The sequence below is a fragment of the Rhinatrema bivittatum genome, chromosome 19, assembly GCF_901001135.1.
Source record: "Rhinatrema bivittatum chromosome 19, aRhiBiv1.1, whole genome shotgun sequence".
NCBI lineage: Eukaryota > Metazoa > Chordata > Amphibia > Gymnophiona > Rhinatrematidae > Rhinatrema > Rhinatrema bivittatum.
In genome coordinates, this window is record NC_042633.1 from 15738846 (window position 1) to 15766683 (window position 27838).

At 47.6% G+C, this 27838-nt stretch overlaps 1 protein-coding gene across 1 annotated transcript; it reads left to right on the forward strand.

The window, feature by feature from the left end:
• The first annotated feature begins 1386 nt into the window (after positions 1-1386).
• Positions 1387-26367, forward strand: LOC115080831 (zinc finger protein 544-like). The gene is made up of 7 exons (XM_029585273.1): positions 1387-1799; positions 2131-2257; positions 11721-11834; positions 11960-12073; positions 13446-13574; positions 13903-14010; positions 14466-26367. The coding sequence occupies exons 1-7, from the start codon at positions 1776-1778 to the stop codon at positions 15362-15364; spliced, it is 1515 nt and encodes a 504-aa protein (XP_029441133.1). The 5' UTR covers positions 1387-1775; the 3' UTR covers positions 15365-26367.
• The last annotated feature ends 1471 nt before the right edge of the window (positions 26368-27838 follow it).

The window sequence follows — 27838 nt, forward strand, 5'->3', positions numbered from 1 at the left end:
GCCTCCCCCCCCCCCCATGTAAAGTTGGCGCTATTGCCCCTCCTGTGTACCCCAAAGATGTCAGACCCCAGGGAGTAGAAGAACTAAGACACTGCCCCCCTCCAGTTTCCAGCAGCAGGAATTAGAAAATTCTGAAGCACATTGGCAAATAATTTCTATCTTTTATGTTACATTATTAAAATATTTTTCCATCCTTGCTTGTGTCTAGAATTTATTTGGTTTTATTGCCTGAGGAAAAAGGATCTCAGGAAGATGAGAAGGAGCGGGTGAGAGGATAAGGCATGGGGAAGAGAGAGAGAACTGGGGTTGGAGGAGAGAAGTGTGAGAAGAAGAGAGGGTGGAGGAACAGGAGAATTGAGAATCTGGGATGGGAGGAGATGAGAGGAGGGGAATGCGAGGATGGAGGATCAGGAGTTCCAGATTGTGGGAGGAAGGGGCAGTTACGTAGGAAGGGAGGTTCCAGGATCGAGGGGGATAGAATCCGAGATCATGGGAGGGAGGGAGGTTCACTGCTATGCTCTGGTCCTGTTCTCCAGTTGCATCCACTCTCTAACCTCCCACCCAATCTAGTCTATATAGGTAGATATAAATACATCCAGCATCAATCCTTTCTTTCTTATACACACAACTGCTCTCCCCTTTCACCCCATCCCCCTGTCTCACACTCAGATACCTGCACTCCAGCCAATCCTCTCTCATGTGAATCCCCCCCCCCCCTCGACACACACAGGCCTTCCTAACCTCCCCAAAACGATCCCGCTTTGCTGTCTGCTCCAGGCTAACCTCCCCTCCTGTACTCTCTAGCTGGATAAGGAAGCAGAGATCTGTTCTCTACTGGGTGGAGAATCAGTAGAGCAGGTAGGCAGTAATTCTTCAGCCAAGCTCCTGCTGCCGCCCCAGATTTTTGCCACCCTAGGTACAGGTCTAGTACGCCTATTGACAAATGCAGGCCTGTATGGCGCGTTTTCCAAAGCGACTGTTGAAACCATTTGAAATGCTTTCAGGTAAGCGCCCTGATATTTGAAAGGGCTCCTTTTGCCCTCCTTAAATTCAGAGGTTTTATTATTTTTAATTTCTCACCTATCAAGTCTCTAAACTTTTTATTTTTCTCAATTTTCTAAATCTCAAAAGCTCAGCATAAATGTATTGAAGTTAGTTCGATAGAAAGCGCTCAACTTATTTCCACGTGGCCTAATGCAGACACCATAACTCTTTGCTCAAAACTACGGAGAACTACCAAAATGGCCGTCGCTGACACATGGTACACGGCTGCCATGGAAACCGGGCGAAACTACCGGTGGCGGACTAGTCACGTGGATGGATCAGGTACCCTGATGATGTCAAGGGGCGGGCTCAACCCCGGCACAAACAGGAAGTGAACGACACATGGAGCTCCTTAGAGCTGGGGTGAACGTGTGGAGTGCTTTGTTTTTCTGTTCGAATGCTTGGTGGGGAAGAGGAAGGGAAGTTTTGTCTGTGTTCCCCTCTGGTGCTCATCTGTATTGTTTTCTATAAAGTCTGCAGGGCTGCAAGTACCAGAAAAGCTTCAGAAAGCAAAGCAAAAACTTCCTGCCTCCCCCACTACTGGAAATCCCTGCCAATCCCAGATCTGCCCCTTCTAATCTGCAGAAGGGAGGAGGGGGAGACTTTATCTGGGACCCCGCGGGAATCAGCCCAGCCGGTTCCTGCCTTATTCATCTGTCTCAGCATCTGCCCAGGAGAAGGGACATCTCCAGCCTGATTCTTTTCCCGCAGCTTCACCATCCAGGAGGGAAATGGCTGTGCTGGTTTCTAACCCAGTAAGAAATTATTTTCTAAACTCTTCCATTCAGAGCTCTAGGGTTTAAAGGAAACCTGTTTCCATAGCAGCTCTTTTCAAGCTTCCTCCTCACAATACAGTGTAAAGGTTTGTGAGAGAACAGAGCTCACTTCATGCTATAATCTATGGGAGAGCTGATCTCACTGACAGAGGCCATATAACAAAGATAAGTGAGAGAAGCAGGCTCTCTTTCTGTTATAATCTACTGGAGAGCCAATCTCATAGATAAGAGACCATAAACAAATGTTATTATGCACACACCATATATTGGAGGTAGAGAGGAGCTGAGTGTGTCCTATTTGCTGTTTCAGGCCTCCATCACGTTCAGTGATGTTGCTGCTTATTTTTGGGAAACGGAGTGGGACGTCCTGGGAGAATGGCAGAAGGAGCTGTACAGAAAGGTCATCAAGGAGGTTCATGGTGTCTTGATGTCGCTGGGTAAGGATGCCTTTTCTATTATCTACCATCCATAGATTCATTATAGTGCAGGTGCTAACCCGTTTATGAGAGCTGGAAAAATCCCAGATGTCAGGACACCAAGAAACCTAAAATTTGATTCCTGCAACTCTCCCAAACCCAACGGGAGCTACTGTGGCTGCCTAGGGCATGGTGAAAGATGCCACTGCTGACCCAGTCCCGGGAAGGGGACAAGAGCCAGTCTGGATTTATCAAAGGAAAATTTTGTCTTACAAATCTGTTTTTGAACAGGATAACATACCTATCAACATGGGTGAGTGGGTTGATACAGTGTATCTGGATTTTCAAAAGGCATTTGACAAAGTCCCTCATAAGAGAGATAGGAAATTAAAAAGCCATGGGATAGGCAGCAGTTTCAAATCAGCGTGCACCATTTCAATTTAGAGCACAATAATCGAAATGGAAAAAAAAAAAAAGAAAGGCGCATCCCTACCACTTAGACGCCCAGTCCTCCAGTCTCTCAAGATGCTCTTGCAGTTCATCACTATCGACTCCTGATCTAACAGCCTTGGATCATTTTGTGTCATTGATCCCCCACGCTCATCGCTCTCTTTTCCAGCTCCTTTATAAATATATTTAAAGGTCCCAGTACAGATCCTGGTGCCACTCCACTATTTACCTTTCTCCATTGAATCCTCTCTATTTCCTCTCTTTTAGCCAGCTACCAATCCACAATAGGACATTAGTGCACACTAAAAAGAAACACAACATTTTTTGGTTGCACATTCCTACTAAATGGCAGATGAAATTTAATGTGGAGACGTGCAAAGTGATACATATAGGGTAGAATAATCCAAGGAATCCATGATGCTGGAGTCCGTGTTTAACGTCATCACCCAGGAAAAGGATCTTGGAGTCATTGTAGGCAGTATTTTGAAATCCTTTGCCCAGTGGCGGTCAAAAAAGCAAATAGGATGTTAGATATTATTAGGAAAGGAATGGACACTAAACAGAGGATATCATGAGACTTCTGTATCAATCCACGATGCAACTGTACCTTGAGTACTGTGTGCAGTTGCGGTTGCCTCCATCTGAAAAATGAGACGGTGGAAGTAGAAAAGGTGCAGAGAACAGAGACCAGCATGATAAAGGGGATGGAATGGCTCCTCTGATACCTCAGCGATATTTAAATGTTTCTATCACATCCACCTTATCTTGTCTTTCCTCTAGGGTATCCATGTTTAAATCTTTGGCTGTCCCCACATGCTTTATTACGAAGATCACTGACCTTTGGAAGATGTGGTCTCCAGAATTGCACACAGTATTCTAAATGAGGCTTCGCTAGGGACCTATACAGGGGCAATATCACCTCTTTTTTTTTTCTGCTGACCATTCCTCTCCCTAAGCACCCAAGCATCTTTCTGGCTTTTTCCATTGCCTTATCCACCTGTTTGGCCACTTTGAGATCGTCAGATACAGTCACCCCCAGATTTCCGCTCTTATTTCATGCATAGAAAAATTTCACCCCTATTCTGTACTGCTCCCTCGGGTTTCTGCAGCCCAAATGCAGGACTCGACATATTGGTTTTAGCATTAAATCTTAGCTGCCAGACTCTAGACCATTCCTCAAGCTTCACTAGATCCCTCTTCATATTTTCCACATCTTCCTGGCTGTCTACTCTGTGGCAGATTTTGGTATTGTCCATAAAAGGATAAACCTTTCCAGATAGTCCTTCCGCAATATTATTTATTTATTTATTTAAGGCTTTTTAAATACCGACGTTCGTTTTCACATCACATCGGTTTACAAGGAACATATAGATAAACACAAATATGAAACAGAAATTACATAATAAGCAATATAGGTAAAGATACAATTTAAGGGGGGATGTTACTTATGAAAGTGTTGAAAAGAACCAGCCCTGCAGCCCAACGCTAGAAACATCCCTCTCCTCAGAGTGAATTCCATTTACCACTCCACTCAACCAGTTTCTACCCAGTCAGTCACTTTACAGCCCAAATGAAGGGCGCTCAGTTTATTTATAAGTCGCCTATGTGGCACCATGTCAAAGGCCTTACTGAAATCCAAGTATTGATCAAATTTATCTGACAAGACCTACCTCTGATGAGACCATGCTGTCTCAGATCTTGTAATCCATTGGATTCCAGAAATTGCACTGTCCTCTGTTATAGCAGCAATTCCATTAAAACTTACTTGCCATGGAGATCAGGCTAACTGGTCTGTAGTTCTGAGTCTTACTACCACATCCACCCGTCTCCAGTCCTCCGGAACTACTCCTGACTCTAAAGAAGCATTGAAAGGCAGCAGAGCTGCCAGGACATCTCTAAGTTCCCTTAGTATTCTTGAATGTATCCCATCCAACCCCATCAGTTTATCTACTTTAGGTTTAGCTTGTTCCGCACGAATATACTTTTCTGAAAGTTGAGGTTTACATCACTTCCAATCTTTAATTTGTAAAGCAATTCTCAATTTCCTGATCAGCCTCTGCATATTCCTTCTCTTCACCTCTGCGTCTCACAAGGCCGTTCCTGTTCCATACCCAGATCAGTCCAGACTTCTGGCATTATGCCTCCCTTCCAGCAGATGGAGACAGAGAAAGTTGCACTGGTATATAGCCCAGAGTGCCACCTGGAGTCCCTCAGTATTTCTCTATCTCCAGCAGATGGCAGAGGTGCAATCCCTGCAGTCTGGGAATAAAAAAGGGGTGATAGAGAAGTTCAAATTTGTAGATTTATCCTCCCAGGAGGTTGCTAGGCCCTGGTGGGGCTATCCCTCCTGGTATTGAGGAGTACGAGCAGGGGATCGGGGTCCCTGGTTTACTTTTTCTGTCGCCGCCCAGGGGGTGTATAGCTGGTGGGTTCGTACAGCGATGCTCGCGTGCAATTGTTGTGTGCCGGTTTGTGCTCCCGCTGTCTCTCCGGGGGAGAGGATGGGTTGGAACTGCCAGAGGCCGCGTCGGAGCGGCAGTCTAGAGAAAAATCAGGTGCGGGAGCACCTGTAAAGTTGGCACCCCCTCCCGGGCACCGGAAAGGCAGCCATGTTGTCTGGGGCTGAAGGCCCGTCAGGACTGTTTCGGGGGTGTGACGATTCTCCCCTCCCGCTATCGGAAGTGGGCCAGGGTGTTACCCATCATAGAGACCCTGATTCTGACGAGGAGGGGGATCCCTCCGGAATCAGGTTGGAGGATCCCGCTCCTTTCTCCTCAGAGTTTGTCTGGCTTTTACATGAGGCATATTGGAACAAAAGGTGGCTTGGAAGCAGGCAGACTGCGCTCAGAAGCCTGGTGCTCCGCGGCCGGCTAAGAGACCTGTTAGTTCTGAGGGTCCAGTTCTGTGAAGGGCACCTAGGGTCCTCTGGATGAAGACAGTGGTGGGCGGTCCAGATATCGACTGATGAGTCGCACAGAACTTCGCGGGTTTCTGACCTTCCAGACCCTCCTGGGCGCTCGGCAATGATCTGGCTGTATCCGACAATAATTCGGATGCTCCGGATCTGGATGGAGGGTTGGATCAGGTGCCGGTGGCTGAAGGGGACAATCCTAAGGTGGTACGATTATTCTGGAAAGAAGAGTTGTGGCCCTTAATTCCTCATGTTCTGGAGGAGCTTGGGATCAAAGTCCCTCAAGAGGAATCTGATCAAGAAGGAGTGGACCCGTTCATGAATGGTTTGAGGGGTCCAGCAAAAGCCTTCCCTTTTTCACAAGTCTGTGAAGAAACTCATGGTCGGGGAGTGAGACACCCCCGAGGCGGGCCTCAAGGTAGGCCGGGTGATGGCGAAGTTATATCCGTTGCTGGAGGACATGCTTGAGTTGGCGATTCCTAAGGTGGATGCATTGGTGTCTGCGGTCACTAAGACCACCACCGTATCTGTGGCTGATTCAGCAGCGCTGAAGGACATGCAGGATAGAAAGTTGGAGATTCATCTCAAGAAGATATTTGAGGTGTCCGCACTTGGCATTCGAGCTGCTGTATGCAATAGCTTCATGCAGAGGGCCAGTTTGCACTGGGTTCAGCAATTACAGGCTACGACGCCGCTATCTCCATCCAAGACCAAGCAGGCGGACTGCCTGAAGGCAGCCACAGCTTATGTAGCGGATGATCTATATGACCTCGTGAGAACATCCTCCAGAGTTATGATGTTTGCAGTTTCGGCCAGAAGGCTCCTTTGGTTGAGGAACTGATCGGTAGATGTTTGGTCTAAGTCTTAGAGTTTGTGAAGCGTCTCAGGGAGACCAAAGGGCATAGGCTGCCAGAAGACAAGCCCAGAGGAAACGAGTTCCTTTATAGGGTGGTCCCGGTTTCGGTCGAACCGGTGGTTTTGTCTGAGTAGGCCTTCAGTGGGAGCTCAGAGGCGAGGCAGCAGTCCTAGAACTAGCCCTTTCGAGGGGGCAGAAAATAAGTCCTCCCAATGAAGCGAGGCCAGTCCACTCCTCTCTTCCTCTGATTGGAGAGTGACTGGCTCTATTTTATGGACGAAGATCACGTCGGACCGGTGGGTTCTCAGCGTAATAAAAGACTCTGTTATGCATTAGAATTTTCTTGTCCATTGTGGGACTTGTTTATGGTTTCCCCTTGCGTTCCGTTTGGTAAGAGAAAGGTGGTTCAGGAAAATGTGAGCCAGTTGCAAACTCTAGGAGCCGTAGTTCCCGTTCCGTTGGGGGAGCAAGGGACCAGGAGGGTATTCCATATATTTCATGGTTCCGAAAAAGGAGGGATGCTTCCTTCCATTTTTAGATCTAAACAAAGTGAATGTGGCTCTCAAGGTTCCTCATTTTCAAATGGAAACTCTGCGTTCGGTGATTGCAGTCGTGCACAAGGGAGAGTTCCTGGCTTCTCTGGACTTGTCTGAAGCATACTTGCACATTCCAATCCGTCCGGATCACCAGCGGATTCTGAGCTTTATGATTCTTAGGAAACATTTTCAGTTTCGTGCCCTTTCATTCGGATTGGTGACAGCACCATGAACTTCACCAAAGTGATGGTGGTTGTGGCGACAGCGCTCAGAAACAGGGGCATCTTGGTTCATCCATATCTGGACGACTGGCTCATTCGGGCGAAGTCGGAGGTCCTTGGTACTCAGGTCCTCTAGCAATTGAGGTCCCTGGGATGGGTGGTGAACCTACCAAAGAGTCATCTCTCCCCATTTCAGGTTCTGGGGTTCTTGGGCGCGTGCTTTGACACCAGGGTAGAAAAGGTTTTCCTTTCGGAGGAGCGTATTTTCAAACTGCAGAAGCAGGTGCGCAGGCTGTTGGAAGACGCAGTTCCCAGGGTCTGGGATTACCTTCAGGTATTGGGCTTTATGGCCTCAACGTTGGAATTGATCCCTTCGGCATTCGGACATATGAGGCCTCTGCTTTCCTGATGGGTCCCTTTGTCAGCAGTTTCATCTGTCACTCGAACCTGCCAGGTCCAGTCTCTCATGGTGGCTTGGTCAAGAACAGTTGAGACGCAGAGTAGACTTGGAGGTTCTGGACTGGGTGGTAGTTACCACCGATGCCAGTCTTTCTGGCTGGGGGGGGGTGGTATGCCAGAATCAGTCGGCCCAGGGGCAATGGTCTGAAGAAGAGAAGTCCTGGTCTGACAATCGTTTGGAAACGAGGGCAGTGAGTTGCGCCTTGGTGGCATTTCTGCCTCTGTTGAGCAGCCGCTCGGTGTACATCCTGTCAGACAACACGACCACAGTGGCTTATTTCAACCGTCAAGGGGGAACCAAGGGTTGAGCAGTGGCCCTGGAAGCTCAGGAGCCATTTCTTTGGGCAGAACGGCATCTAGCTATGCTAGCAGCGTCTCACGTTGCCGGGGTGGACAGTGTGCAAGCTGATTTTCTTAGTCGCCAGAAGCTGGATCTCGGGGAGTGGGAGCTGTCAGACGAGGTGATGGCTTTGATATGTCGCCGGTGGGGTACCCCTGCCTGGACTTGATGGCGTCGTGGAAGAACGCCAAGGCGCCCCAATTCTTCAGTCCCAGAAGAGAGCCCGGAGCAGAGGGTGTAGATGCTCTAGTTCTATCCTGGCCCCGAGGGATTCTTCTTTACGTGTTTCCCCCGTGGCCCCTGGTGGGAAAACTGATACGGCAAATAGAAAATCATCCCGGAGAAGTGATTCTTGTGATGCCAGAGTGGCCATGGTGCCCGTGGTTCGCGGACCTGGTCCACTGTGGCTTGCACATTTGCTGAGGCTGCTTCGGCAAGGTCCAGTATTTTCAGATCGGGCGGATCGCTTCTGTCTTGCAGCTTTTGAGAGGAAGCATTTGAGAGAAAAGGGATATCCGGAGGATGTCACTTCCACCTTGTGGCAGGCTAGGAAGACTTCCACTTCACTGTCATATGTAAGGGTCTGGAAGGTCTTTGAGTCCTGGTGCACAGATTGAGGAATAGTCGCAATGCAGGCTTTGCTAGCTAACATCTTGGCTTTTTTTACAGAAAGGTTTGGTTAAATGTTTGGCCTTTAAGTCTCTTAAGGTTCAGGTTGCGGCCTTGGGCTTTTTACAGGGTAAGATGCATAGTATGTCCTAGGTTGCGCACCCGGATGTGGTTCGCTTCCTCCAAGGGGCAAAGCTTTGGCGTCCTCCGGTGCGGAAAGTATGTCCCTCATGGAACCTTAATCTTGATCTTCGAGGGTTGTGTGTAGCTCCTTTTGAGCCTTTGAGAAGGGCAGCAGTAAAGGATCTCACTTTGAAGGTGGAGTTTCTGGTAGCCATTTGTTCCGCCCGGAGAATTTCAGAACTGCAAGCGTTATCGTGTAGGGAGCCTTTTCTGTAAATCTCGGATTCCGGGATATCTTTAAGGACGGTGCCCTCTTCTCCCAAAGCTGGTGTCCGCGTTCCATTTCAGTCAGACCGCGGAACTTCCGGCCTTTCCGGATTTGGACGTGATGACTCCGCGTGCTAGAGAGTTTATTTATTTATTTATTTATTTATTTATTTGCAATTTTTGTATACCGACATTCGTTAGGCAAACATCACATCGGTTTCCATGTAACATAAAACTGGCCAACATGGCTTTACAATGAAACTGATAATGGAACTGGGTGGAGGTAAGGTGGGGGAAAACAAAAGGGAATTACTGAACGAAAAGAATATAAGCTATAAATATGATGATATATAAGCAATAAAAATTATATACAAGAAAGAGTTACGCTGTTTGGATGTGAAGAGGGCTTTGTTGTGTTACCTCAAAGTCACCAATAGTTTCAGGGTGTCGGACCATTTCTTTGTGCTGTGGAGAGGATCTAGGAGGGGACAGAAGGCTTCAAAGCCCACGATAGCAAGATGGGTTGACAGAGGCAATAAGCTCGGCTTACATTTGTAAAGGGTGTCCGGTCCTGGAGGGATTGAGGGCGCGTTTGGTTCGATCTTAGGCGACTTCGTGGGCCAATTGTCAACTGGTGGCACTGCAAGAAATTTGTCGGGCAGCTACTTGGAAGTCATTGCACACTTTTGCTAGACATTATCGTTTGGATGTCCAAGCCCCGGAGACTGCGGGTTTTGGCGAGAGTGTGCTTCGAGCAGGACTCTCCCAGTCCCACCCTGATTAGGGAAGCTTAGATACATCCCAGAAGTCTGGACTGATCTGGGTATGGAAAGGAAAATTGGTTCTTACCTGCTAATGTTTGTTCCTGGAGTACCTCGGATCAGTCCAGAGTCCCACCCTGGTGTGGGGGAGAGTCCGTTCATACTTCTGTCATGCTGATGTATATAGGCTGCAGAGCTGGTGAAGGTTTCAAGTTTGTTCTCCTGGTTTGGAGTTATGTAATGAGGAGTTTTCTTTCAAAGCGGGGTTTTACCTTTTCCCCTCCCTGCTTGTTTGTGGGATATTGTTAGCATTTCATTAGAATTGTTGTGTGGCGAATCTTGGCATGGGTATAGGTCAGTACTGAGGGACTGCACATGGCACTCTGGGTTGTATGCCAGTGCCAGTGAACATTTCTCTGTCTCCATCTGCTGGAATGGAGGAATAATCCCAGGCGGCTGGCCTGATCCGTGGTATTCCAGGAACGAAAATTAGCAGGTAAGAACCAGTTTTCCTTTTTTGCACTTCCTTCTATCACTAACATACCTTTAAAAACAAAGTTTTATCTCCCCTTATTACTGTATTTGCTGTTTTTTATTCCATTCGCATCTTCGCTTTTCTGACTACTTTCCCAGCTTCTCTTACCCTTTCCAGATATCGTTGCTGACCTTCCTCCTTCTGCAATATTTTGTAGTTTATGAACACTAACCTTTTCTCCCTTACCTTTTCAGCTGCCTCTTTAGAATACCGTAGCAGCCTTTTTTTTTCCTCTTTCCTTTATTTACATTCCTAACAAACAGGCCGATACAGTACAGTGCGCTCCGGTGGAGCGCACTGTTAACCCACGATTGGACGCGCGTTTTGGACACACATTTTGGACGCGCTAGCTTTACCCCTTATTCAGTAAGGGGTAATAGCGCGTCGAAAATGTGCGTCCAACCCCCCCCCCCCCCCCGAACCTAATAGCGCCCGCAACATGCAAATGCATGTTGATGGCCCTATTAGTTATTCCCGCGTGATCCAGAAAGTAAAAGGTGCAGCCAAGCCGCACATTTTACTTTCAGAAATTAGCGCCTACCCAAAGGTAGGCGCTAATTTCTGCTGGCGCCGGGGAAGTGCACAGAAAAGCAGTAAAAACTGCTTTTCTGTGCACCCTCTGACTTAATATCATGGCGATATTAAGTCGGAGGTCCCGAAAGTTTAAAAAAGTAAAAAAGATAGAAAAAAAAATTTGAAATAGGCCCGCGACTTGCGGGTCGAAAACCAGACGCTCAATTTTGCCGGCGTCCGGTTTCTGAACCCGTGGCTGTCAGCGGGCTCGAGAACAGACACCGGCAAAATTGAGTGTCGGCTGTCAAACCCGCTGACAGCCGCCGCTCCTGACAAAAAAGAGGCGCTAGGGACACGCTAGTGTCCCTAGCGCCTCTTTTTACCGCAGGCCCTAATTTTAATAAATTAAAGTACTGTATCTCGAGCACAGGAGAGCTGGTGCTCGCCTGCTCTCCCGCGATTTTACTGTATCGGCCCGATAAATGTTAGCTGCCTTTAAAATGTCTGCTTTTAGTTTTGTCCACTGCTCCTTTTCTCCCCCCCCCTCAATGTCCCTAGCCAGTTAACGACTCCTTGAGGTCCTCCCCTATTTTAACAAAGTTAGTTTTCCTGACGTCTAGCACTCTTGCCTTAGAATGATCCATCGTTGCCCGTGCTCTCATACTGAACCCCACCGTCCGGTGATCCCTGGATCCCAGACGATCATCCACTGTGACAGTCAGAAACATCGTCCCCATAGTCAGGGACTGGTCATTTACTCTTTCAGATACTACTAGGACTAGGGGACACTCCAGCGCATTTCAAATAAATCAAGAGTATTTCTTTTTTTCACTCTGCACCCCTCCTGTGTGGGTCCCTTACAAGGACAAATTTAAAATGGGATTTTGCTTTCTTTATTGCCAGGTTATTCAATTGTTAATACCGATGTCGTATTCAAAATTAAAAAGAAAGAAGAGAAATATTTCACTCAACACTATGAGCGGGAGGGAAAAGAAGACCTTAGCAGCCCCATCGTTAGTAAGTACATTTTCTGGATCAGAGGACGTGCTTCGTTAACATCGAGCATTTGGAGACTTGAAGTCCATCTCCTAGTATCTGGTCCTTGGTGAGTCCGTCTAGACCCGTGTGCTTTCTCGTAACAGGTCATCCGATTTTAACGTCCATGCTGTCGTTGAGCGTTAAACAGGAGGAAGAGCCGCATTTCATGGATCATCCTGAATCGGAGATGACAGAACAGATTCACCATCCTGTAACAAGCAAGTATAAAACTGCTCCGGACATAATTGTCATGTTTAGGTCATAAGCTCTCTGGAGAAGGGACCAACCCTCCCCAGTGAACTTGATGAAGTAAGTGAGCAAAAGGAGAATAAAAAAAATGTAAATTAAAATAAGATGAGCTGTGGTTTTGGGGAAAAAGAATAGCAGAGGGAGAATGAAATGGACTTTCAGAAATCCAGAGATCGCAAGGTGCTTACCTGTAACAGGTGTTCTCTCTGGACAACAGGACAAATCAGCCTCACCAGTGGGTGACATCATTCGACAGCACCAGCTCCGGACACGCTCTCTCCGAGCTCCGAGAGAAAAGTCTTTCTGAGCGTGCGCTAGTTCCTGCGCGCTGGCCCCCCGCGGGAGTCTCGGCTGCCTTTTCACTAGCACGAATGGCGTGGCTTATTTGTCCTGCTGTTACAGGAAAGCGACAAGCGGGACAATGATCAGCCACACAAGCGGCGCCGCCCGAGCTGAGGGTTGCAGAAATCCTCTTTCTTTGGGGCGGGGGATATGCAGCCTGGTGGCGAGTGCTAAGGTGGGTGAAAATCTGCTTGAAAAGATTTCTGTTTGACCTTTCAAGGTTCTTCTTCTGGACGGTGGTGCTTGGCCAATACACGCCCAGATGACAGAGGTTGAGCAGGGAAAAAAAAACCTCCTTAAGCGGCAGCTGCGCTTGAAGGCTTGAGCCCGCATCTTTGCGACAGAAAGCAATGCAGCCAGGAAGAGAGAGTTTTTGGATGTCCTTCTTAATTTGGATAAGAGAGAAACAACTGGGACGATTTTCATAGAGGCTTGGCTCTATCTAAATTCTTCACTCCAGTGTGTGAAGAATTAGCACTGAGTGAGCCCCTTCTACTGATCTGTGTCGGGAAGAGTTATGGAGACTGTTTAATTAGCAGTGTTGTAGTGATTTGAGAGGATATACTGTAATATTTAACTACTGCCATGGTTCAGTTTTTAGCTGAGGTTTTCACCCTGCTTGCTTGAAGTGCCTTTTAAAAATATTAACCACTGTCCTCTATCATCATTCTGTTTTTGGGCTCTCAGCTCCTCCTGATAATTTTTTTCCATGTTCTTTCACTTTTATATTTTTCCTTAGATATTAAAGTGCTTCTCTTGTATTCTCCAGGCTAGGACCTTTGGTGGCTGTTTAGTGCAGGAGTTGTTCACTCCTGTGTTAAAAGTGGTCAGGGTGTTGCTGTAATGGATTTCTGATGACAATCAGCACAGCAGCGCACCTCTTTTCATCGTTCTGCGGTGGCTACGAAAACAGCATAATCCTGAGCTCATGTGCACTGATAATATAGTCTGCAGGGTAACTTTTCTAAACCTATTGTGACCATCTTTTCCCATTAACAGGCTTCCCCAAAGTCAAGCCGGACATTTTAATCCGATTTAAGCAAGAGGAATTCAGCATTGAGGCTCAGGCATGTGAGGAACGAGGAGACGGGCCCATGACGGGTGCATGTGAGGACTGGTATGAAGCAGGTAATGGCAGCTCGGATTAAACTGAGGAGGCGCCAGCTAACTCCGTGCCCGCTTGGCAACAGTAGGAGAGATGGGGAAACAAAGCGTGCCCCCCCCATACCCATTAGCAGTTGGAAGGTGGGACTCCACAGGATAGGGCATATTTTGCGGTGGTCCTGGTAGTGTGGGTGACTGGGCACCTTGCCTGCCGTGGCTCCTTTTTCTGTCAGCGCTACAGAAGATGCAGGACACGTAAACTTTCCAGAGCTCGTGGAATTCCGATCTCGCTTTTAGCCAAGTCTTACTTACCTTAAATCACTCTCCAGGTGCTTTCCCATTTCTCTGACAGGCAGCCGAGGCTACAGTCCTGACCCCACCATAGAGATCCTGAAAATGGAAGCGCCTGATACCAGCGACCAGCTGCATGGAGGAGAGGAGGTTTTTGATATCAAGAAAGGTGAGCAAAGAGTTCCTTTATAATACAGTCCTTGCTGCGTGCTGTGGGGGAATCTTGCCACATGCTTTGAGTTACATTTTTATTACTTAAACCTTTAGGATTTGTGTTTTCTTAAGCTGGCAGGTCTGAGGTTAGGGACTCTGATCTAGAACACATCCCGTATCCCTGGCAAGGACTTCCAGAGTTTCTGGTTAGTGAATGATCTATGCACAGGGAAGCACCGCAGGGAGTGGAAGTGAGGATAGGATACACAGACTCGGCAGGGTGACCTCGGACATGGTCTGTTTCTTTCTAGTCACACTCCAGTGCCCTCCTGCCTCCGACTACAAAAAAAGTACCTCTTTATGTTATGTGCCCTATAGAGCTTGAGTCAAGAGCTTTAAAGATTCCTGTGGGGGTTAAAGTTTCCTGATGAAACTTTAAACTAATGAGCAAACTCTCATTTTATCCAACAGAGGATGGGTCTGGGAACAGCTGTGAGATGCAGAGAGTGTGCGATGGACCGCAGAGGGAGAAATGGAATCACCCAGACCCCTCTGGAAACAGCCCAGATCCTCCTCCTGACTGTGAAGGCGATGTTATAAGAGCAAGGGTAGAAGACAGAGACCAAAAAGGAGAGAGATCAGCCACGTATACCGAACGTGAGAGAAATTCCAAACCTTGCTCAAAGTTTGTCCAAACTCAGAGACCATCTAAAAGCACGGATACTTGGGAAAGCTTCACCACAAACTCATATTTTATTGAGCACCAAGAAATGACTGAATGTGGGATCAAGTTCACTAAGAAATCGAGTCACAGGCTTATCCAACACTACCATGGAAGGGAGAAAAACTTTAATTGTAGTATGGGAGAGAAAAAACCCTCTAGAAAAACAAACCTTACAATAGATAGAAAATATCACATTCATAAAAACCAGTTAAAATGTACTCTGTGCGAAAAACGCTTTGCATGCAGGGCTGAGCTGGATGAACATCTAAGAATGAACTCTGCAGAAAGACCATTTCAGTGCATTGAATATCAGAAATGTTTTCCTTTGAGGTCAAACCTTAGGATACACAAAAGGCTTCATACAGGACAGAAAACTCTGAAGTGTTCTGAATGTGATAAGAGTTTAAGTACAGCAAGCAGCCTGAAACGACATAAAAGGATCCACACAGGAGAGAAACCATTTACATGTTCTGAGTGTCATAAAAGCTTCCGACAGATGTGCATCCTCAGAGATCATGAAAGGCTCCACACGGGCGAGAAGCCATTTAAGTGTTCCAAATGTGATAAACGGTTCAGTCATAGAGGCAATGTAAGACAACATGAAATGACACACGCAAGAAAATGTGGCAGAAAAATACGGAAATAGCCCCCATTATGTCGGGTGCCACTGGCCTGATTAAGAAAAATTTTCAAGCACATCTTATGTTGCCTGTAAAAATTACACCTAGGAACTCCAGAAGGAGGCTGTCTTTGACACAATGCAAGTACTAAGAAGGGCATTAGCAGTACATTTGAGAGCTTGAGATCATTCCCAACGGACTTGGCTTAACGAATGAGGTGCATGTCTGTTAATGTATGTGCAAAACAAATCCAGTTTAGAGAAACTTCCCCGAGAGCTAGGGGAGAGAGAATAATTAGATGGAGTAAGTATCTTTCACCAAGTCTTGCTGAGTTACCTTCACATGGTCATCCTGTTGCATAATATCTAGCCTAATTCTCAGCCCAGGTGACTACTGCTACTGAAATGTGGAAGAAAGTTAAAAGAACAATTCAAACTTGGCCGCATGTCAGCCAGGATAAATGGTGCCCACCCTTAGCCTAAGCACTAGGGCTAATGATGGTGGTAGCAATAGTGCTGAATCTTCAGGTGAAGACAAGACCCCTGCTGCAGCGATAGGCCACGGTGAACCTGTTGGTAGATCCATTGCAGCAATAGATAGACCACGGTAGCTAATGAAAGAAAATTAAGAGGATTATCTTACAAGTAGGTGGACCCCTGAAGATAAAAAGGAGATTATGTACTGTTACTTTAAACCTGTTATTTAGACCTCTGGGATACACAAAGACGGTAATTTTAAAACGAGTGCGTGTGCGCCCTACCCTGTATGTACCCGGATCAGTCCAGACTGCTGGGTTTTGCCTTCCTTCCAGCAGATGGGAGGTGGTGCAAAACCTGTGGTTCTGAACCTGTGGGGGTTCTTTAAAAAAAAAGAAAAGAAGTTGTTTTTGTTTTTCTCTCAGTCTTTTAGGCTGTCAAGGCAGGACCAGAAGTACTGTGGACCTCCCAGAGAGCTGGCAGGTCCTAAGGGGACCATCCTCTCTGGAGCAGGCAAAGGTAGCTCGGGTTGGTGACCCCATGGGCTCCTTTATTTGACTGCCGGGGGTGATAGCCGGTGGTCCGGTCCCCCCCCCCCCCCCTCCCCGGGGACCCGGAGCCTCTTAGCCCTCCTTGCCAAATGAATCAAAAAAAAGTGTCCTTTTTTTCGGCAATCAGCAGTGCTTGGAGTGGCAGAACGGTGAGGTTGGCCTTGAGGGGGTCGGGTCACATTTCGGGGCCGCCTAGCTTTCGGGTTGGTTCTGCTCTGGAGCGTGTTGGGGAATTGGCGGAGCCGTCCGCACGGATTTTCGCTCATTGATATGCCGCGTGGTGCTGTGTGTGAGGCCTGCAGGGAGCCGACTCAGCGTCTCCCTGCAGGCCTCGGTCAGGTCTCTGTACGCACTGCTTCCCCGGTGGGGAGGGATCGTCCAGCGAGGCAGCAGGTCCGACGGCTAGAACCCATGTGCGGGTCGAAGGGTCTTTGGGAGGGAGAGCAGGGCAGCCCCGTTCCCGCTGAGTGTGGGAACGGTGACCATTTTGGATGCTGTGCTGGTTGCGTTTGAAACATCGAGCGGGGAAGGGGAGTTCCCCCCCCGCCCTATCATCGGCGGTGTTGAGCCCAGGAGATCCTGAGGACTGCTCTTTTGATCTCCCGCTGCCCCCCCCCCCCCCCATGTCCCTGGTGGGGGATTTCCAGGGCCTGCCTGGTTTCTCAGCAGATATATTCTGCTCAAGCATCAGGTGTATTTGGCCAGCCAAGGCAACCAGGCCCAGACTGGCGGCCCAGGAGGGCCTAGGCTTCCAGATGGACCACCCAACAAGTGGCCCAGGCGGCTGGAGCCACAAGGGGCAGTCCGGATTCGGAGGGTTCATAGCCCCTCCGCTGGTCTCACTGTGACGGAACCCATGGGTGAGGACCCTTTATCAGCGTCCGCACCTCCGGCAGGGATGGACCTGGGAGATGAGCCAGAGAAGGTGTTGCCCCTGGCCGGCGAAGATCTCAGGGTCATTCGCCTTTTCCAGAGGGAGGAACTTAGTCCTCTCATTCCACATGTCCTGGCGGAGCTGGGAATTGCGGCACCTCCAGAGGACCCTAGTCTGGATACAGTGGAGCCCGTCCTGGCAGGATTGCGGGGTCCAGCTGAGACCTTCTTGTTCCCTTAGTTGATCCAGAAGCTCATGACTCGGGAGTGGGATACTCCGGAAGCAGGTCTCCAAGTGGGAAGAGCTATGGATAAGCTGTGCCCCTTGCTGGAGGACATCTTGAGCTCCTGAAGGTTGGGAAGGTGTATGCTTCAGTCTCCGCGGTCACCAAAAGGTCCACCATTCCAGTGACCGGGGCAGTGGCCCTCAAGGACGTACAGGACAGGAAGCTCAAGGTTCAGCTTAAACGCATATTTGAGGTTTCGGCTCTGGGATCCGAGTGGCTGTCTGCAGCAGCCTTGCGCTTAGAGCGGGCCTGAGATGGGTGCAACAGCTCTTGAGTACCAGAGACCTTCCTCCTTGGGAGTCAGTTCAGGCGGAGCGTCTAGAGGCGGCAGTGGCCTACGGGGCAGATACCTTATATGATCTCCTTCGGACCTCTTCCAGAACTATGGTTTCAGCTATATCGGCCAGACTGCTCTTATGGTTGCGCAATTGGTTGGCGGACGTTTCCTCAGAGGCGCAGCTTAGTGCGCTCCCTTTTAAGGGAAAGTTCTTCTTTGGTGAGGACTTGGAGCATCTGATCAAATCTTTGGGAGAGAACAACGTGCACAAGTTGCCAGAGGATAGGCCGAAGGGGTCTCAGGAGTTTCCCCCAACCCGTTCTCGCTTTAGGAGCCAGTGGTGCTTTCGCCAGAATAGAGCAGGGGGCACGGGCTAGCGACAGTCCTCGGGGAGGTCTCAGTCCTGGTCACAGTCCTTTTGCGGTCACCGCGCCGGCTGAGATAACCCCGTCCAAGGAGCCTTCACTGCCAAATCTTCGCAATGAGTGGCGGCTGACCCGTTCCTCAATGCCAGTCATCGGGGGGATGACTTCCTTTTCTTCGAGGAATGGGGCAAGATGACATCAGACCAGTAGGTACTTTGTAACATCGATCATGGCTACGCTTTAGAATTTGCACATCTTCTCCAAGACCTCTTCCTGATCTCTCCATGCGGCTCTCTGGCAAAATGGCGAATAGTCCATCAGACCATCCAGCGGCTGGAGTCTCTGGGAGCTATTGTTCCCGTTCCACCAGTGGAATTGAAGAAGGGGCGTTATTCCATTTACTTTGTGGTGCCAAAGAAGGAAGGGTTCTTCCGCCCCATTCTGGATTTGAAAAAGGTGAACAGGGCCCTCAAGGTTCCGCATTTCCGGATGGAGACCTTGCGCTCTATTATTGTGGCAGCGTGCAGGGGGGAGTTCCTGGCATCTCTCGATCTGACGGAAGCATACCTGCATATAGGAATCCATCAAGATCATCAGAAATTTCTCAGATTCATGACCCTTGGCCTGCATTTCCAGTTCTGCGCTCTTCCTTTCAGTAGGGCGACGGCTCCGCATACTTTCACCAAGGTCATGGTGGTGATCGCAGCGGCTCTTCGCAAGGAAGGGATTCTAGTCCCACCCATACTTGGATGACTGGCTCATCCGGGAAAGTGGGAAGCTCTCTGCAAGCAGGCAGTGGCAGCAGTCGTGCATCGCTTGCAGTCCCTGGGATGGGTGGTCAACCAGGCCAAGAGTCACCTCCATCCGTCTTAGGTCCTGGACTTCTTAGGGGCCCAGTTCGATATCTGGCTCGGCAAAGTCTTTCTTCCGGACGAGAGGGCCACCAAGCTATGGTCCCAATTTCAGCGCCTTCTGGGGACCGGTTCCCAAAGTCTGGGATTACTTGCAGGTCCTGGGGTCCATGGCATCCACCCTGGAGTTGGTACCGTGGGCATTTGCTCATATGAGAGATCCTTGCAGAGAATGTTGTTGTCCCGGTGGGATCCTATGTTGGAGGATTTTCAAGTTCCCTTACCACTCACAGAGTCCGCCAGATCCAGTCTCAGTTGGTGGCTGGTGGCGGATCACTTAGCATGCGGAGTGGATCTCGAGGTACCTCAATGGATGATTGTGATGACTGATGCCAGTCTCGCCGGATGGGGGCTGTATGTCAGTCTCATTCGGTTCAGGGTCAGTGGTCTCTGGAGGAGACAGCAGTGCGCCTAGCGCTACAGAGTTTCCTACCGCTCCTGCACAACCGGGCAATGCGAGTACTATTGGACAATGCAACAGCAGTGGCCTATATCAACTGTCAAGGCGGGACCTGGAGTCACCCAGGGCCATAGAGGCAGCTCAGTTGATGGACTGGGTGGAGCAAAATCTGTCGGTGCTGGCCGCATCTCACAGAGCAGGAATCAACAACATACAGGTGGATTTTCTGAGCCATCAGAGGCTAGACCCCGGAGAATGGGAGCTATCAGACGAGGCCATGTGGCTCATATCTTGCAAGTGGGGGGTTCCCCATCTGGACTTGATGATGACGTTCAAAAACGCCAAGGCCCCACGCTTCTTCAATCACCGAAGGGAACACGGAGTGGAAGGGGTTGATGCCCTGGTCCTTCTGTGACCAAAAACAGTCCTGCTTTATATGTTTCCTCCGTGGCCTCTGATCGGAAAGATTCTTCGGAGAATAGAGATTCATCCTGGCCCGGTGATTTTGTTGGCCCCAGAGTGGCCCCGGAGACCTTGTTTTGCGGACCTGGTCAATCTAGCAGTGGACGGTCCCCTGTGCCTGGTTCATCTTCCGAACGTCCTGTGGCAAGGCCCTATATTTTTTGACCAGGCGGATCGCTTCTGTCTAGCAGCCTGGCTTTTGAAAGGAAGCGTATATGGAGTAAAGCTACCAGGAGGATGTCATTACTACTCTGCTTCGGGCTCGCAAAACATCTACATCCTTACCTTATGTCAAGGTCTGGAAAGGTTTTGAATCCTGGTGTGAGGAGCAGAGAGTTCTTCCTTGTCAGGCCTCAGTGGTGCAAATCCTGGCCTTTTTGCAGAAGGGCCTAACTAAGGGCTTGTCTTTTAATTCCATTAGGGTTCGGGTGGTGGCCCTGGGGTGCCTCAGAGGCAAGGTTCAAGATGTGACCCTGACAGCTCACCCTGACGTGGTATATTTCCTTCATGGAGTGAAACATTTAAATCCTCCAGTTCGTTGGGTATGTCCTTCATGGAGTCTTAATTTAGTCCTTAAAATCTTGTGTGAAGCTCCTTTTGAGCCCCTTAGGAAGGCGTCGTTAAAGGATTTGACCCTGAAAACAGTGTTTTTTATGGCGATCTGTTCCACTAGGAGAGTATCAGTTACAAGCTCTATCTTGCCGGGAGCCCTTTTTGTGGATTTCGGATTTGGAAGTTTCTATCAGAATGGTTCCCTTTTTTCTTCCGAAGGTGGTTTCGGCTTTTCATCTGAATCAGTTGATAGAATTACCGGCCTTCCCTGATGCTGAAATGGAGCCTACGCATGCCCAGGAATTGAGGTCCTTGGATGCCAGAAGGGTCCTTTTGCGGTACTTGGAGGTCACTAACTCTCTTCAGCTTTCGTATTATCTTTGTTTTGTGGAGCGGCCCTAAGAAGGGACAGAAGGCATCTAAAACGTCTATTGCCTGCTGGCTGAAAGAGGCCATTGCTTCCGCTTACATTTGCCGCGGGCGTGTGGTTCTGGAAGGTTTGAAGGCACATTCCACTCAGTCGCAGGCGGCTTCCTGGGCGGAGACTCAGTTGGTTTCACCGCAAGAAATTTGCAGGGTGGCGATCTGGAAGTTTCTGCATACCTTTTCCAGACACTACCATTTGGAGGTCCAGGGTTCGGACATATCTAATTTCAGAGGTAGTGTCATCCGAGCTGGACTCTCCAATTCCCACCCCAGATAGGGCAGCTTGGTTACATCCCAGCAGTCTGGACTGATCCGGGTACGTACAGGGAAAGAAAAATTGGTTCTTACATGCTAATTTTCGTTCCTGTAGTACCACGGATCAGTCCAGACGCCCACCCATTGTGGGGTCTTTCAATTTCTAGGAGAGTCCGCTCACACTGCACTATTCTTTTTGGAAGTTATTTTTGTGTTCGGAAGGAGGGTATAGGGGTATCCTCATCCTACGCAGACAACTCCAATGTCACAGATCTGATGTATATAGTTGGCGTTAATACTTGGTCCTTCACTTGACATGCCTTTGTTCCATAAAGTTTAATATTTGCTTGGATACTGTTCGTGCTGCATTGCTGCAGGTGGCACACTGACTTAAGAGGGGGCACTCTTGACGTTTTTCTCTGTCTCCATCTGCTGGAGGGGAGGCAAAAGCTAGCAGTCTGGACTAATCCGTGGTACTACAGGAACGAAAATTAGCAGGTAAGAACCATTTTTCCTAAACATGCGTGTATCACTGCATGAACGAAGATAATGCTGGAATTCTTAATCTTGCGTGCATATTTTTTGAAAATATACCAAGCGCGTGTAAGTATGCTCCTAACTTGAAGAGGTTACTCGAGCACAGCTAGTGTGTGTCTTCCATGCACACATCACATAAAATAGCAATGTAAAACCACATGGCTTTTACGTGCATATGTCAGATTTTGAAACATGCTTGCGTGAGGTACACCTCCACTTTTCCAATTAGTTCACCAGTTTGACCAATTAATATCTTGATAGACCCCCTCACTGGTTCTTCATCCTGAACACTGCCCAGTTGACCCGAACCTCTCACCCTGGCCTATAAGCCCTAAAACCCGAGATCCCAAGACTTGCTTCTCCTCAGGAGCTGCAGTAAAATTTTTCTTTTGTAATTTAATCTTTATTGAACAAAGTAAAGCATGACTTACATAACTGTTATTTCAAATTGTACAACATTAAGCTAGAAATGACAATAATAACAATCAACAATTCCCTGTCTCACGTTAGGCCTCCCACATATTCCCTAATCCACCTCTTCCCCACCTTCCCTTCCCCTTTAACCCTATCCTTCCCCATTGTTTTCCATCTAGTGTATGGATCCCAGATCTTGCCAAATCGATCCAACTTGTCATCTTTTATTGCTGTGAGCTTATCCATATAATACACCCTATCAGTCCTAGCACAAAAATTATCCAGTGTCGGTATATACTTCTTCCGCCACCACAGTGCCAACTCTCATCTTGCCGCTGTTACTATATATGTCAGTAATCATTTTGTGTATACTCGTTCCCCTCCTCTGCCGGGACTTGCTCACTGTCATCCCAGATATAACATCAAATAAGCCCACAAATTACTAACTCTTGGGCATTCCCACCAGAAGTGGAAGAAAGTTCCCCCTCCACCACAACCTTTCCAACACCCAACATTCTCCGCTGGTTTCCTTTTCTGGATACGAGCCTGGGACAAGTAGCACCTCTGTAGCGTACGTTTTAGCCATCTTCTTGTATGTCTGAAGAAAGTGAGCACTTACCCAGGGATAAGAAGCATCTGTCCCACTCAGCTTCATCCAAGCACTCATGCAAATCACTTTCCCAAGCTTTCTGATGCGTTTTAAGTCCGTGTTCCTTGAATTTGGTCTCTGCAAATTATCAGCCTGGTCACAAAAATGTTTAATAAAGTTTGATCCTTTTTGAACTCAAGATCTATCTTTTTCCTAATAAAAAAAAAGTGAGCTAATTGATTATGGAAAAATCTATGCTTTCCCAATAAACCATATTGATGCTGCAACTCGTCAAAGGAAATCAGGCCTTGCCCATCCCGTATCTGCCGTAACTTAATAATATCCTTTTCCTGCCAATTCATAGTCCTAGATAGCTCGGTACCTGGTTAAAGCTCCTTATTATGCAAAAAGGATGTGCAATGATAAAATAATCTCTCTCCCACCAAATGTGATTTCCATTTATGCCAAATAGCCAACGTCAGTCTAGAGAAGGGCACGATGGTCCCTGTGGCCCTTGCTGCCATGGCTTCCTACCCTCCCATCCACACCCTCATTCCTAAAGGAGGGTCCGCCCATACCCATCTGAGTATTACTAGCCCATGGTTGGAGCTCTCCTTTTTTTTTTGCCAGTACACCAATACCTATAAGTGAGAATCAAAATAATACCATCATAAATTGGGAACACCCACACCCCCTCTTAATTTTGTTTGATATATCACTTGACCCGCCATTCTCCGTGGCCTTCGTTTCCAAATGAACCTAAATAACTTGCGTTGCCATAGTTTCATTTTGATTGTTGCCACTCTACCCAACCAGGAGAAATCAAGTCCTCTATCCAGATCTTCTTGTACTTTTATTGTATTCAAGGTTCATAATTAAGCTTAAAGACCTGATCTTGCCTAGAGCTCAGTTTAACCCCCAAATATTTCACCCATTCTTTGGCAACTTTAAATGGAAATTGCCTTCTCATCGAATCAAACTGCCCCTCTGGCAGGGCTAGGTTGAGAATCTCTGATTTATCCTCATTCACCTTAAAACCTGTCACCTTCCCGTAACTTCTCATATCTTCCAACAGTGCATGGAGAGAAACCTCAGGTTCCAAGAGTGTAAACAAGATCATCGGCAAATAATAACATCTTGAAATCACTTTCCCCCAACTCTAATCCCCTGAGCCGAAGGATTATTCCTAACCTTCCAAGCAAATGGTTCTAAGGACAAAGCAAATAACAAAGAAGATAGAGGTCATCCCTGCCTTGTCCCCTTCCTTACTTCAAAAGTATCAGAATGACCCCCCTATTCATTTTTACACAAGCCTTAGGCCCCTGGTATAACCTTCTTATCCAGTTAATAAACTCTTCTCCCAATTGCATTCTCTCCAAAACCCTGAAAAGAAAAGGCCAGTGCACCCTGTCAGATGCCTTTTCTGCATCAACCCTGAACAATACTGACGAAAGATTTTCCTGTTTCACTCCAGTTTACCTCTAATACACAGCGGACATTGTCTGAAGCCAGCTGTCCTGGTACAAAGCTGCACTGGTCATTATGAATCAGCCTCCCAACCTTAACTGCCTGCACTTTGGCAAGTATTTTCAAGGCAATGTTAATCAATGATATAGGTCTATAAGACCCACATAGGGTGGAGTCACGACCTCCTTTGGCCAGAACCATAATCCCAGCCACATTGGCAAGTGGGGAAATAGAGCCTCCAGATCTCAGGGCATTAAATATATCTACTAGAGGTGTTACAATATCTGATAAGAATGTTTTGTAAAACTTGGCCATATAACCATCTAGCCCAGGAGACTTCCCTTTTTTTTTTTTTTTTATTTTCTATTTATGCAATTTTACATATTTAAACAAGATACATTTCTTGATTGGAAATACAAGAAAACAAATAAGTAATAAGTTCACAAAAAGAAAATCATTAAAGAATTAAACATTATTGTTTCTTTAACTTAAGTCCTCAAATCGAGAGGGCTAGATATACACAACCTTAGGAAATATTTGTGAAATACTTGAAGAAATTAAAGCCGATCAGTATAGGATTCTAAACCAATTTCTTTTCAAAGGGAACTGGGAACATTATCACAGGGTTCTATGGAGCCCACAGGAGTTTTCCCTGCTAAAAACTGAGACAGCTGAGGGGGGTCATAAAATACATATGAATTACCATTATGCTTTACTAAGCATTTACACGGAAACTTAAGGAAAAAAACTCCCCCAATCTGAATCACTTGTGGCCTCATTAGGAGAAAGGCCTTTCTCCTCTTTTGGGTTTCTCGGGCAACATCCGGGAAAACTCTTACATTACATCCTAGAAACTGATCATTTCTATGTCTAAGACAACATTTCAATAACCAATCTCTGTCTGGTTCCAATACCAAATTCACTATTAAAGTAGCCGGTGTAGCAAGTTCAGTGTCCGAAGTCTCTAAGAAGGTGGAAATATTCAAGGGCTGGTCAGCAGTGGGCACTAGAGACGTTAATCCTCCATTCTGTTCTGTTGATCTTTTTGCTTTTGGAAGATAGAAAATCTTTGAAATTGGTGGCATTTCATTTTCCCCAACCTGTAACACTTCCTGTAGGTACCTTTTAAAGATATCTCTCGGGGGTATTAAAGATATCTGTGGAAAGTTTATAAAGCTTAAATTTTTACTTCTGATTACATTTTCCATCTGTTCCAGTTTCATTGATATGTTGTTCCTTTCTTTTATCATTGCAGTTTGGGTTAACTCTATATTTTTGATTTTATCTCGATTAGTCATAATCTGCTGTTCCATGTCCACTTGTGCATTACTCACAATTTTAACTTTTTCCTCCATTTCTTTTCCTGTGTCATTTAAGATTTTAATTTGTGACAAAATAGAAACTTTCAGGTCCACTAAAGTCTCCCAGATAGTTTCTAGCGTAAATGTAGCTGGTCTTACCACAGCAATTGTAGATCTTTCAGGGATACCTCCTTCAGCTCCAGCAGTCTCCCTCAGCAATGTCCCGTTCACTTCCCCGATCTGCCCCGATGTTAGTATTGGGCTCATGGTCGCGGGTTCTCCTTTATCAGACCCTATGGAGCTCTGACGATGGACTCTCTGGTCCGACGGCGGTACTCCCGACTCCGGAGAACTCCATACTGCGGCCGGATTCTCGAGGGGGGGGGGGAGGGTTCCCTGTGCAGGGCTCAATGGTGATAATGAGCCAGGGAGAGAGGGTAGCTCATCTTCCCCTCCCCCTCTCTCCAGCGGCTGAGCTTCTGCTGTTTGGTTTATCCTCACGACGTGCGCATCCATCGGACCAGGGACCGAGACGTTCGAGGGGGCTATAGGGTATGGCTCACCTCTCGGCTTACGTTTTCGTCCCATATTCAAGAAAATTGCAGCAAGAAAAAGTTTTTTATCTCTGTTCGAGGAGCGCTGAACGCCGTGCACTGCTACCGGTCGGCCATCTTCGACTTCCCTTTTTTAAGGTCTTTAATAACCAGTGAGATTTCAACAGTGATTTCTTTATGTAGAGCCTCTCTATATTGGTCTGGTAAAACAGGGAAGTCTATATCACTCAAATATTGTTCAATCTGATGGTATGTGACTAATTTATCTGAATCATACAGCTCTTTGTAAAACTGAACTGCATTATATAAACATTTTCCAGACCTGGCCTTAACTTTCGTAATGTGATTGTGGGTTTGTCTCTCTTTTAAACGTCTAGCCAACATTTTACCAGCTGTATTACTGAATTTGTAGCAGGTCTGTTTCACCTGATCCATTTGAAAAGCTACCCTTGCCAAATCAAAAGCTTGCAATTCCATCCTTGCTGATTGCCGATTCCAGCCTGCTTAGTACCTGAGGATCCGGGGACCTCTTATGACTCAGTTCTAACTTTGCTATTTTCTGTGCAATCTGCAGGCATGTTCCTCTGCTCTTTTAAGGTATGATGCTCAAGAAATTAACTTGCCCTCCCACAATATGACGGGTGACACTTCTTCCCTAGTATTAATGCTAAGATATTCCCGAATATCTGCCATCAATCCCGTGTTCCCTGTATGTACCTGTTCAGTTTGGAGATAAGTCTGCTTAGGAGTTAGCAATCTGTTCCGTTCGGAGTTAAGTCTTCTTGGGATTAGCAATCTGTTATTTAGGAGAGTTGTGGGTGGATCCTTGGACAGGTGGCAGATGACCACGCCCCTGGGGGAAGATCCCGAGAGGGACCACCGGTCAGGCTCAGAGTATGGAGACAGACACACACTAGTTCTTTTATTAGACAGTATACTGAACCACCAGAGATGGCAATAGTGAGCTGGAATGCCCGGCTGGGCTGTAGTCCCTCAGATACTGGAACAGCGATCCCTGGAGGCTGAGCTGTAGAGAAACTGAAATATAGTGAGTAGGCAGGGTATGCAGAGTTCATGTACTGAACCAGATGGTAACACTCACACACTGTCTCATTGAAGCCCAGGAGCTGGAATGTATAGGCCCTCGAGGAGCGAGTACCTGGTTCCAGGGAAAACTCTGAGAGAGCAATGGTAACTCACTGATGTAGTTGGCAGTGATGACTTCCAGGCAGAAGAGAGTACCGAAAAAGTCTGGGAACGAGGGCCCTTGAGCGAGTACCGGTTCCAGACTGTCATCTGAAAAACAAAGGAGAGAGCGAGGCCCCCGAGGAGCGGGTACCCCTTGTAAGTCCGAGGAGGCAGAGTAGCTTAGGTAGAGTAACCTGAACCCTTGCTAACTCGATGTGTTAGCAAATTCTAAGACCTTATATATCCGTCGCGGGTGACATCATCTTCGGAGGACGCCCCCGAGGTTCGCACCATCGCCAGTATTTCAGTCGGGGCTGCACCGCACGCGCACCCCTAGGCCTCCAGGAAACATGGCGGTTTGCAGCGTCTAGCCGGTCCTGGGACGCCGGAGGACTTCGGCAAAACAACGCCGCGGCAGCCAATCTTCCTGCAGATGAAGAGGGAGTCGCCAAAGAGGTAAGGAGGGCGGAGAGAGGGCGTCGGGTACCGATGGACACAACAGTACCCAGATCAGTCCAGACCATGGGTTGAGCCTCCTGTCCAGCAGATGGAGACAGACCAAAACTGAAAGGGGATCCTATATCAGGACAGAGCCTACCCTGCATCCCTTCAGTA

Coding starts and splice junctions, on each gene's coding strand:
- LOC115080831 (XM_029585273.1), top strand. CDS start 1,776: ATGGCTGTGCTGGTTTCTAACCCA. Junction 11,835..11,959: donor CCTTAGCAGCCCCATCGTTA/GTAAGTACATTT, acceptor TTCTCGTAACAG/GTCATCCGATTTTAACGTCC. Junction 14,011..14,465: donor GGTTTTTGATATCAAGAAAG/GTGAGCAAAGAG, acceptor TTTATCCAACAG/AGGATGGGTCTGGGAACAGC.